The 13,091-nt window shown below is 43.3% G+C and overlaps 1 protein-coding gene across 1 annotated transcript in view; it reads left to right on the forward strand.

Annotated features, from left to right (window-relative positions):
• The window catches only part of LOC143154862 (uncharacterized), a 23,128-nt gene extending 12,609 nt beyond the window's left edge, over positions 1-10,519 (forward strand). The window contains exons 8-22 of the mRNA XM_076326882.1: positions 494-805; positions 1,027-1,268; positions 1,335-1,356; positions 1,511-1,627; positions 1,744-2,015; positions 5,382-5,560; positions 6,432-6,652; positions 6,778-7,135; positions 7,240-7,341; positions 7,446-7,547; positions 7,652-7,668; positions 7,755-7,771; positions 7,823-7,962; positions 8,177-8,362; positions 9,486-10,519. Of these exons, the coding sequence (XP_076182997.1) occupies positions 494-805; positions 1,027-1,268; positions 1,335-1,356; positions 1,511-1,627; positions 1,744-2,015; positions 5,382-5,560; positions 6,432-6,652; positions 6,778-7,135; positions 7,240-7,341; positions 7,446-7,547; positions 7,652-7,668; positions 7,755-7,771; positions 7,823-7,962; positions 8,177-8,362; positions 9,486-10,519 (3,321 nt within the window). The remainder of the gene's footprint in view (positions 1-493; positions 806-1,026; positions 1,269-1,334; positions 1,357-1,510; positions 1,628-1,743; positions 2,016-5,381; positions 5,561-6,431; positions 6,653-6,777; positions 7,136-7,239; positions 7,342-7,445; positions 7,548-7,651; positions 7,669-7,754; positions 7,772-7,822; positions 7,963-8,176; positions 8,363-9,485) is intronic.
• The last annotated feature ends 2,572 nt before the right edge of the window (positions 10,520-13,091 follow it).

A 13,091-nucleotide genomic window follows, 5' to 3' on the forward strand; every position in this document is an offset into this window, starting at 1 on the left:
CTAGAATATTTCTCCAGAAGGAGAAAATTCGATAAGAGTGCACATTTTTTTAAAGGAAGAAGGTTTAAATGGGATTATTCAAACGAATAAAAATTATTTTCTTCCCTATCTCCGATGAAAAGAGTGCAATTTGTGAATTTTATACATTTTATACAGATACTGGGCGATCGAGTGTTCTTAACACTGAGACTAACAAATGGTGTGAATTTCATTTGTTTCGAACTTCTCTTTAAACTTACTCGGTTGTTAAAACCGAAAATCTTGACTTAACCTCGAATATTCGTGGACAATTATCAAAATAGACAACTAACGTTACAAACAGTAATACGTTCGCTAAGATGGTAATATAATAAGTTCTAGTATTATATATATTCTAAATATAATAATCTATAATAATCTAAATAAGTTCTAGTATTAAATTCGAGTATATCGCGAGCCTAACCCAGACCCGAATCCAGACACAGTGCAGACCTAAATCGCTGACGTTTCGCAGCTGACGACCACCATCGATTCGATGACCCTGGAGTCGACTTTGGCCAGCAAAGAGGACGATTCCGCGAACGATTTGTCGACGACTTTCTCGACGAGCACCGTCGATGGATCGACGATCGTCGCCATCGAGGATCTATCTTCGATCGAGGACACGACCACCGAGCGTACAACACCCCTAACGGAAGTTACGGGAAACGATACCGCGATGGAGGACGAGACGAGGACCAACGTCACCGTAAGGAACAAAAATACCATCGTCTCGAATTCAACGAACGCCGCATTCAAAGAAGATTTCGAGCACGCCAACTCCACGGTAAGGCTTGGGTATAAATCGATGGAATACATGAATTTTTAACACCCGGGAGAAGTTCAACGATTTATTAACGTCGGTTTAATAAAATTAATATCAACGAAACTGTGGCGCACGATGACCGGGAGGGTTGTACTTTATTTTCTCGCGGATACAGTTTTATTATTCATTACGAATCGAGGAGCGCAATAATTTATTAACGTTTAACAAAACGAACACCTCAGGAACCGTGGCGCATCGATGGCTCGAATGTACACACTTTTATTTATTTACAACGTAGCGAGGGGACTGCGGTACACGATGATCCCGAACGTTACCAGATTTTATTTATTTTAACGGATACGAGGCTTCCTAAATCGATTTTTAACGTTAATGTTGATCATAAATGGTTTTTTCTCGTTCCGATCGCAATGGGGAAAATCGCAGAGAATTGTTCTCCGATGAAGAAAAAGAATCATATCTTTCTGTTTACGAAACGGGTCACGAAAGATTGATAAACAATAATGTATCGAAGATTCGAATAATTCGATAGGTTAATGAATAGAATAAACTTTGTAATTCTTTTGTTTCTTTCTATCGGCTTGTTCGGAAAGTTATTGCGTTTTTCTTTGGTGAAAATGAAACACGATCTTTTTTAAAGTGTACGAACATTTTATTATTAAATTGTATATCCTCCATTTTGGAAAACGAAACGATATACCGAACAAGCCGATGTATCTTGAAACGGTACGAGTTAAAAGATGTCGATTCGATACGCGATTTAAAAGATGTCGATTCGATACGCAATTAAAAAGATGTCAATTCCATACGCAATCGGTCGAAGCAGTATTCGCGTAAACGTGGCGAGCAATTTCCAGAATCGATCGATTAGATCCGAAATTAGCTTAATCAACGTCGATCCGTGCGGTCGGGATTTAACAATGGTTACCTGTTGCGATTAGATGGAGCCGGTCGAAACAACGGAGTCCATAACCAAAGGGGCTGTCACCAAAACGTCATCCAGTGTACTAATGCCGGATGACATCCTGGTGATGAACGTGACTGTGAAAACGAACGTCTCGGTGGGTCACATTCAGGGTGTCACGATAAACCCGATTAGGTCAATTCCGCCGGACGTCGAGGCCATACTGAACATCACTCATCGGGAGAAGGGCGAGGACTACGATTACGATTACAGCGAGCCCACGTTGCCACCGTCCCTACCGAATGTCAGGTAAGGTAAATACCGGTGCCGACGAGTCTCGAAAATTCCCGAGGCTCCTTGCAGAACCAATTACGAGATTGTAGGCGACCCTGGACAGGGACGGGGCCAACACCAAAGAGGATTTTCCACCTGTCACCGAGACCCACCTTTCTCTTTTCCTCACGATCCTTGTGTTCGCGCGATTTCAACCGTGACGTCGAAACGCTCGCCAAGTAACAAAAGAAGTCGTCCGCGGGGCTCTTTGATTTTTCTGTTTTAGTTTCCCCTCCGTTTATTGTGTTACTTTTGAAAGACGAAACCCCGAGAAGGACAACGGACAAAGTCCCTTTTTATGGAGAATCTCGTTAAGCCGAGTAACGGAAGCTTCTCTGCCCGCCATTTTTATTACCGTTGGACACTTCCAACGATGAGAAATCGTCGTGGAAGCGGTATCGTTGGAATTTCTAGTTCCGTTCTTTCGTTTCACCCTTCTCGTCTCCTCTATTTTCATCTTATTCTTCTTTACGACCGTGTCGCTCGCCAAGAGGAACCAAGTCTCTCGTGAAACTAAATACGAAATCGCCTCTTCGTTTTTCCGTCGCTTAGACGAGCGATAAGTTCGATTTTTCGTTCTCTCGTTCGCCACGGTCACCGATGGGAGCCACTTTCGCATCACGGGGAATCGATGAAACGGATGACGTTTCCAACGAATAAACGCGACTCTTGCGTATTCATCGATCGTTCGAGACCAGCTTCAGGTTTTCAGGTTTTCAGGTTTTCAGCACGAAGCTGCGTTCTTTCGCAAATCTCTCGAGAGTGTCTAAACGCACGAACTTTCGAACGAGCTTCGAACCGTCGTTCGCTCTTGTGTATGATCGTCGATCACCAATTAGGGTCTTCGTTTAGGCGGCTGATCGATTACAAAGTTGGTTCGTCGGATGTCGATAGTGTTCGGGGTATAGTCAGTTTCGCTATCGATGTTACGGGAGTTTTGAGGTTAGGTCGATAACACCGCGTAGATGTATTCTATTTAGTTTCTCTTTACTTCCTTTATCTTCGTACGTGCCAAAAATATGTCGTTTAAAAAATTGTTTACTGCGGAGGATGGAATTTTTCCACACTTCTCCAAATTAATAACATTGATTGTCCAATTGATGTTATGTATTATACAACCCTGGTACAATAAAGATGTATTATTATAAACGGAATAGAAAAGATCGAGAAGAGTGTTTTTAAACTAGCTCCGACAGTGGATTCGAAGTTAAGACTGTTTATAGTTAAAACGGAAAATATTGACTCCTCAAGGTCACTTCTACGAGCCAACTGGTATATGTAACTTTTTTCTTCGATGTATACACGAATATTTCCTGACAATTTTAGCGGATACTTCCACGTTAGAATACTTAAAAGAATTTAAAGACCAAAACTGTACCTGTGTCGATATTCCTGAAGAGGTTAGGAGACTAGGTTCGTTTTATGCCTCCCAGACGCAACGAACGAAGCAAACGGTCGACGAGGAGACAGAAGACGGAGTGGTGGGGATGGACAAACCGTGGGTAGCGCCTACTCGGTGACCTTGAGCGGCCAATTCATTTTGCTCCGACCTAATAGACTCTGTTTCGAGCGCAAAGACTGTTCTATTCGTTGCAATGGACGAACAAGAGCTCGTGGACACAGAATACCGGAAAATGACGTTGGTGGATGCTCCAGCAATTCCAGAGTTTCGGTTATCGACCTTGACAAAGCCGCCCTTCGGCTTTTGGCTGTTACTTTGTTTCCACGAATAACACTTTGCGCCCCGCAGCGAAGTTCCATCGAGGTGCGGTTAGTGCTCAGACAGGTGATCGTTTTGGAGGATCGCTGGCAGGTGGTTTCAAAGGCCGTTTGAATTTCTAAGCCTCTTCGTCTCTTGGCCAGGGAACGTTGTAATCAATACCGGTTGGTACAAAGAAACAAACAAACTTTGCGACCCTTTGATGTTACGGTCGACAGTACGCGGTCCAGGTGCGCCAATCCTGCTCCTCGAGCGGTGTGTACACTTTTCCACGTGAGCAGGGTAACTTAGAGACGTTTGATGAAAATTACTGGAGATATGAGTCGTTGGGCAAATATTGGTACTACGCTATTAGCAGAACCGTCCCGTCAACATCGGCGAGGGCACTTTAACCGTGTACAAATTAAAATACCACTATTATCCACCGTTACAAGGAACTTGGTAACAGATTAAGGAATCTTTTACGTTTCGACGACCGAAGCATGTACGTGGTTTATTTACACTTGGTATGTACCGTGGAGCATTTAGAATGAATAAATACTTTACTTTCAGAAGTGGTTGGGTTTCCATGCCGTTACTATGTCACCGATTACTTGTTTAAACGGAGTAATATACTTCTTTTTAGTTACCTTCTAATTAGGGGTTTTCGAGACGAGTACGGTTCAAGGTCGATCGATGTTACTCGAGGTCGTTTGATGTTATTCGAGGACGTTCAATGTTACTTAAGGGCGTTCAATGTTACTCAAGGATGTTCTGTGTTACTCGAGGTCGGTCAATGTTACTCGAGATCGGTAAATGTTACTCGAGGTCGGTTAATGTTACTCAAGGACGTTTGATGTTACTCGATATCAGTTAATATTACTCAAGGATGTTCAATGTTACTCAAGGACGTTTGATGTTACTTGAGGTCAGTTAATATTACTCAAGCATGTTCAATGTTACTCAAGGACGTTTGATGTTACTTGAGGTCAGTTAATATTACTCAAGGACGTTTGATGTTACTTGAGGTCGGTTAATATTACACAAGAATGTCCAATGTTACTCAAGGTCGGTCAATGTTACTCGAGGTGGTTGATTAATGTTACTCAAGGACGTTTGATGTTACTTAAGGTCAGTTAATATTACTCAAGGATGTTCAATGTTACTCAAGGACGTTTGATGTTACTCGAGGTCGGTTAATATTACTCAAGGATGTCCAATGTTACTCAAAGACGTTTGATGTCACTCGAGGTCGGTTAATATTACTCAAGGATGTTCAACGTTACTCAAGGTCGGTCAATGTTACTCGAGGTGGTTGATTAATGTTACTCAAGGACGTTTGATGTTACTCGAGGTCGGTCAATATTACACAAGGTCGGTAAATGTTACTCGAGGTCGGTCGATATTACTCGAGGTGGATCAATGTTACTCGAGGTAGCTCACGACCAAGAAAATACCTTCTCGAGCGTGGAGAAAGCTCGGATTCTGTCAAAATAAAATTATCCGGCCAATTTTACGCGCCCCACCCTCTACACGAATGACCACCATGAACCTCGAGTTTCGAGCGATCGGTGGATTCGGTACGCCCCGAGATTACCATACCGAGAAATAAGACGGTGGGTTTTCCACGTTTCTCCACGTAGAATAATTCCGTTCGTGGCGGCGGACGCGCTGGTGAAAGACAAGACGGTTTCGTCGCCTGTCACCGGATATCCTTCCGGATCGGTGGTCGTACCGCCGGAACTGCGGCCGACTGACACTTCTGGATTTTACGATATCGCTACTCAAGAAAACAGATTCAGTCCGCCGGTCGAGACCGAAGGTGGGTCGTATTTTAAGCATACGGATTTTCTCGCCTCGTGTAAATTTTCAGATTTCTCGCGATCCACGTCCGACAACGAGCATTTTTATACTTTCCATACATTTTTTGCCGCGCGCTATCGGTACCTAGGTGTCAACGATCCACCGTGGAACGTATCGATGTCGTCTCGCGCGTTTCTCGTCGATACTTTTTTTTTTTTTTTTATTTATTTTTTATTCCTCCACTCCGCCCCGTTACAGAAAAATCTATTTTACGCAATTGAAAATTTTCCAGCTGCTACAAACCGGGGACGGTATAGAGGCGAAGTTATAAAATTTACAATTTTTTTTTTTTTTTTTTTTCGTCCCCCTATTGCGATCAACGTGACGCTGACGTGCATTTATTTCGCGGGCCTTCGCTTTGCGAGACTGTAAAATTTACCGGTTGTCGCGGGCACACTGGGCTTGACAGTATTTGCCCCTTTTTTTATATCCTTTTTTTTTTTTTTTTACGAACGACTCTCGTTGCTGCACGGATTTGCGTAATTCGTGGATTTTTCTCGTTATTATCGGGAGACATTTCTCGTCGCGGAACGATACAAAATGGAACGACTCGGGAGTTTGTAATAAAGAAAGCAAAAAAAAAAGAAACGAACAAAACGATAAAAGGAGATTGTCCGCGGGACGATTGTAGACCGGTTGTCGATCTTGTCGATTTTTCCGCGTCGGTTTCGATACGTAATTGTATTTTATCCTCGAACGAAGAATTCGCTCGCTCGTCGAGACAGTTGGATCTATAGATTGCTTTTACCGTTTACACCGTTGTTATTCTTGCTTCTTTGTTCTTTCGTTTGTTTACCGTTCCCTCTTCAAACTGATTTGTTTTTCACAAGGTGGCTTCGTGCCGAGAGAACCGCCCTATTTCGACGCCTCGTATCATTCCACCGATTTGAATCTGGAAATTGGAACAGCCGTCACTGTTGTCCCAGCGCCCATCACCAATCCTCACCGTAAAAGCGATGGTAACGGATCTTCCCTTGTTTTTTCGTTCGAATTATTACGAATTTTTACTGCACCAAATTTCCACCATACTTTTCTTCCGATGAAATTACTAGTAAACGGTACACTATAACATTTCTCGACATATTCAACTATATCAATTATTAGTAATTACCATACCTTGCTTTTCCACCAACCACTATAATTTACCACTCTGTTAACGATTGTACTCTATTGTAGACTACTACACTTGGTTATATTGTTCATTGTTGCACAGCTGAACTTTACTATGTCCACAATTATAGTGTCACCTACAATTTACTATATCACTGTAGTTTATCATACCATTTAACCATACTGCTGATCTCTATTTTACACCATTCACTATTTCACTATCCAGCTATTTGTAGTACTAAATCGTTACTCGTATCTCTACACTGCTACACAGACTATTTTCACAATATACTTCCTCTCACTGCTATAATCTCACCAAAAGTGCAATTCTTCCGTAACGTACACTACTATTCGAGATACTATCCACCTTTGACACAATTATTTTCATACTATACTTCCTCTCACTGCTCTAATTTCACCAAAAGTGCAATTCTTCCATAACGTACACTACTATTCGATATACTATCCTCGCCTGACACAATTATTTTCACACTATATTTCCTCTCACTGCTCTAATTTCACCAAAAGTGCAATTCTTCCATAACGTACACAACTATTCGAGATACTATCCAACTTTGACACAATTATTTTCACACTATACTTCCTCTCACTGCTATAATTTCACCAAAAGTGCAATTCTTCCATAACGTACACTACTATTCGATATACTATCCTCGCCTGACACAATTATTTTCACACTATACTTCCTCTCACTGCTATAATTTCACCAAAAGTGCAATTCTTCCATAACGTACACTACTATTCGGTATACTATCCAACTTTGACACAATTATTTTCACACTATACTTCCTCTCACTGCTACAATTTCACCAAAAGTGCAATTCTTCCATAACGTACACAACTATTCGGTATACTATCCAACTTTGACACAATTATTTTCACACTATACTTCCTCTCACTGCTATAATTTCACCAAAAGTGCAATTCTTCCATAACGTACACTACTATTCGATATACTATCCTCGCCTGACACAATTATTTTCACACTATACTTCCTCTCACTGCTATAATTTCACCAAAAGTGCAATTCTTCCATAACGTACACAACTATTCGATATACTATCCACGCCTGACACAATTATTTTCACAGTATACTTCCTCTCACTGCTATAATTTCACCAAAAGTGCAATTCTTCCATAACGTACACTACTATTCGATAATACTATCCACCTCTGACACAATTATTTTCATATTATACTTCCTCTCATTGCCACAATCTCACCAACAGTGCAATTTTTCCATAACGTACACTACTATTCGATATACTATCAACGCCTGACACAATTATTTTGATATTATACTCTCGCTGCTACAATTTCACCAAAAGTTCAATTCTTCCATAACATACACAACTATTCGATATACTATCCACCATTTTATTCGCAATTTTATTTTCGAACCTCGTTCGAAGGAACTCTGTGTTTTTGTTTCACGAAAATTCAGCCAGCAACTGTCTCTTTGAAAATATGGAACACCGTCACGGGGAGATTCTGCCTAGCAGCAATATCTGCGTGATTTGCATGTGTTACTACGGCGAAGTGGTATGCTCGTCGGAGAAGTGCCCGCCCCTGAAGATCGGCTGCCGAAGAATAAACACCGAGGAAGCCTGCTGTGGGAAAATTGTCTGCGGTATGCAAGAAACACGCTAGATTTTACTGAGAATCCCGTGGCAACAAAGCAAAATCCCGTCGCGCTTGGCACACTTCCCCTTCCCCCCATCCCCCTTAACCGTGCTAGAACTTGCAGCTTGTTAGGATGAAACTTTTACTGTTTAAGAGCAACGTTACCCCCGACTATAAATCTCGCGTTGTAGCTGGTGTGACTCCGTCGTAAATTTCAACGGTAGACGCTTTTACGGAAGTTTTGGCCAGTTATACAGGATAAGGGACCTAATGGAGGATGATATAAATATCTTTATAGTTTTCTAAATTACGGTATTACCATTCATTGCCAAGAACTATCGCGGAGAGAATGCGAAAGGAATTGTACGCGAGACACTTCGTTGTTAACGTTGCTTTTAAAGGCTTGGACGATAACATTGATATGGTTATTTTACTTCGTCCTTTCTCGAGCAGAATTAGAGTAATACTGCTTCGACGTTTTCTTCTTTGGCCATTTTACGCGTATATACGAGTATAACAGAAATATTTCTGGAGAGGGTTCGGAGAAGAATCGATAATAATATTCTTATATTTTGCTACGGTACTGGTAATTATCTAAATACGATCGAGACTATTGTGTTTTGTTACGATAGTAATGACTATATTAACAAAATACTATCGAGTACTTTATTTTACTAAAATGTCAAATGTACTATAGTGTGGTTTAATTACGATACTGTTGAATATATTCTACTATATTTTTTATTACTATTACATACTATACTATCAACTACTGTATTTCACTACCCAACTATTTACTACTCGTATGACTCTACCGCTACGACTACTTTTATACCAACGATTCGATTTACTGTCCATGCACCCGCCTAACGAATCGTTTATTCGCAATTTTATTTTTCATTGGATATATGAACAAAATAAAACGATTGTAACGTAACACAATTTTCTATTGACGTTTAACGGAGCAACAAAAAATATCGTTAAAAGTATTTGACGAAATTGGAACCTACTTGTGTCTTGCCTCTGTATTATATTCTGGCCTTGGTAAACGTACCCGAGCGATTTTGATCAGCTTACGTTGCAATTACTAGCGTCGAGTTAACCTCACTTAGTTCCCTGAATCCTTCCAGTGGAGGCAGACGAGTCGCCAACGGTGGTGCTGGATCGCGCAGACGCAACAGCTCCTTCGCTTCATCAACCGATCGTGTCACCTGACCCCTTCCGCGACGTGATCAAGACCGAGCCAGCTCCCGACCTGCCTTCCCTCATAGAGGACATGATTCCATACCTAGTGGAGCACGGTATAACAACACCGAGACCTACCACCACCACCACCGCAAAGTCCCTGCAAACCCAAGGATCCAATCACCCTCAGCACGCGTCCAATTTCGATTACATGGACAAGTTACCCTTGATCCATCCACCGTACGACTACAGACAGGAGGAAGGTCCGGACAGGTTGATCTCCAAGAACAACTACGCCACCAATCAGGACGCTCATCCGAAAGAAGCGATTCCACCGAGTTACAACACAAAGGACATCGATCAAACTCTGGACCACGTTTCAGAGACCGTTCCAGCGATCGGAGTCTTCGATTTCGACAGACTCAATCTACCTGTCCTGGAGCATACGACCGAGAAACCCGACGATCGTTCCCATCCTGTCAACGTCACGGATCCTGGTCCCTCGAAGTCGAACAGCTCCGGGAACGAGGACACCGCGATCGGATCGATGTCCAAGGATCCACCGAGCAACACCGACGACTTTAAGGTGCATTCGACTACCGGAAAAGCTTCCGATGACCTGGAGCCAATCTTTTCCCTGGACAGTGTCCTCGACTTGTTGTTCTCATCGGACAACGATCCCAGCAGCGAGAGTACCAGGTCACCGGGTGTCTCCACCACCAGTGGATCCACGATAGAGACGAAGAACACGACAGAGTCGACTCTGAACACGAGGGAGCCTGTCACGGAGACCGGTTCACCGTCCAAGGTTCTGGACAACGAGATCCCCGTCTCGGTGGCGAGTCTTCTGAAGCTGGCCGGATGCAACATTTACGGCAGGATGTACCGCGTCGGGAGGATCATCACCGAACTCTCTGGGCCCTGTCTAGAGTGCAGGTGCACGGAGATCGGTGTCCAGTGCAAGCAGCTGCAGTGTTGATCGGAGTTGGGGGATGTCGAGGAGGATTGTCTTTCGTTCTCGCTGCTGAGATTCGGTTCGGGCTGGATTAATGCATTCACTGCTGTTCGACGTATTCGCGGGAGCCAATCGATGGACGAGAAATTGGCCGACAGGTTACCTGGCGAGTCTTTCTATCGAGGTATCAATCTCGGCCCTAGTGCCAAGCGAATCGAATTTCCTGACACTGCGATCGAACCGATGGGGTACTGACGTCTCGACTGACTGCTATTGCACTTGAACGTTCACAGTGTTTCTTTTTCCGTTTTCGTATAGCTCCCGCCAACTCTGTTCGTTCGGTTAGGGTGCGCGAGCAGTGAATACGTTAATTCGTCAATGGCGGGTATACCTTTGAAGCTGAATTATCGCTCCACGTTTCACTTAACGATTAGATCGCTGGGAGGACGGCGCCACGGTTGAAAAGAAATTTAAACGCTCACAGACTCGCAGCGGCGCGTACCGAAACACCAATCGTACGCCGATATTCGTTTCTCGAATTTCGATTGGTTGGTAGCTAGATTACGATACGAAGGTGTCCGTTTCTCATGATCTTGAACATTATTGCGACGTCGTTGAACTTGTCCTTCCTCGTCTGATAAAATTGCGATACGATAGAAGCACGTTGTTTAAAGAAACCAAGTTGAAACGATGTTCAAGAAATACGAATAAAGGTATTTTTATCCCCGTGTGCGAAAATTGGAGCAATTTTCCCTGTGAACACCTCTACCTGGAACAACGTTTGAGGCACCTTTCAATAAAAATATCGTACAGGGTGTTAGAGACAGGTTCCTTCTCAGGATCGATTCCTCGTGTAAAAAGAAATCGAAAAGTCCTTTACCGTATCGCAATACGAAACTTCGTTCCGGAGATACAAGCAATTAAAGTTTACCCGTGCGACCTTCCAGGTACGCGCCATTTGTATTCCAGGCAGTCAGCGCCGCGCGCCTGCGCGCACGTGCGCTCACACACACACACGCGCGCGCACGCACGCACACGCGCGCGAGAGACACGTGACCGTGGGTTCGCACGCGCAAAAACTTCAACTGTCCATATCTCGGTAACGAAGCTTTCGATTGCAAAATGGAAAAGGACTTTTCGATTTGTATTCGCGCGGAGAATCGATCCGGAATGTCGGTTCGACATTTTCGTAAACGTTTCGCAAATTCTCGGAGAAAAACTGCAAGGTGAAAATATCGAATGCCATAGTACGTTTGCTATTTAAACCGATTAAAATACACGAACAGTTCGAGAATCGTGTAACACGGGGATGTAGAACCACTACTCCGGGCCCGGTGAAAACGGTTTTAAATTTTAAATCATTCAATTATCTCTTCGCCACTTGCCTTCTCACCCATGGAAAGAGGTTACCCTCCTCTTATTCCAGCCGCGTCGTTGACCAGCCCATAAACGCCCCCTTGGAAAGGATCCACGTCCCCGGGAGGATCGATCAGGATGTAATTGTGAGGAATAGTCCTTCCGTGCTTCGCAAGGATAAGTGGATAAAGACGGAAGTTAGCGCCTCGGTCTGGCCCCTCCGCTTTAATGGGAATTATCCTCGGCTATATAGGCAGCCGGGTGTCCCATTTTGATTTATCTGTGCAATTTATCTCTGCCGGTTAAATGCAAAAGATACGAGCTCGGGACGGGGGAGAACACCGGAAACCGGGTTATCTTGTTAACTTAGCTTCGTTCTCCGCTCCCCCGTACCGATCTCGGTAGCACATCATCTCCCGATCGAACCGTGCGAGTTATCGACAGGTTTACGACCGAGAACGATATTTCGGACGTTCACGAGACGAAATCGCCAAGTTCTTTCCACTTGGAGCGTATAATCGATGAACTCGCGAGGAATACATTTCACAACTTCTCCGACTTCGTCCTAACGATCGGGCCAATTAAACTTCCAGGATACCAGGCAACTTGTCGCGGGCCTACATTCGTCATTCTCGTGTTTTGATTGTCTACTGTCTCTCGGTTTCCACCGTTCTTTGTCCTTAAGGGGAAACATCGATTTGACACTGTACAACAGTGAGCGATGTACAACAGTCGCAACTATGAATTTTCTTCTTTTTCGTTATTTTTCCAGCAAACTCCAAACCCTTCGATTTCGTTCGGTGAAATTTAATTCTCTCGGAGAGTGTATTTTCTAGAGACATTAACATTTTTTCGTGAAAATTGACAGAAATATTGTTCAGTATACTTTTAAAAGCATGCACGAAACATTTATATTAGATTCTCGAATATCAACGATACTTTCAGCCGGAAAAGTGGTTCTCCCTCTTAATTATTAACACTTCCAGCATCCAAACTGAGAATATTTCCATTCGAAGAACCTCTCTCTTCGCTTTCAATGAAAATAAATCCCAGAGGTGAGGGAGCGGCTCGAAACGTTTGCCCGGCGAGTTACATTATTTATTGAAAATGGCGCTAGTAAAACCGTGGCTCCGTCGTTCGCGAGATCGTCGCCGTAGGTACATTTAATCCTGTAGTTTTCTCTAGTTGCTGTGTAGCGCGTAGAATAATGTAATTACAGATCGATCGCGATCCGTGCGTA

This window comes from Ptiloglossa arizonensis, chromosome 2 (genome assembly GCF_051014685.1).
Source record: "Ptiloglossa arizonensis isolate GNS036 chromosome 2, iyPtiAriz1_principal, whole genome shotgun sequence".
Taxonomy (NCBI): domain Eukaryota; kingdom Metazoa; phylum Arthropoda; class Insecta; order Hymenoptera; family Colletidae; genus Ptiloglossa; species Ptiloglossa arizonensis.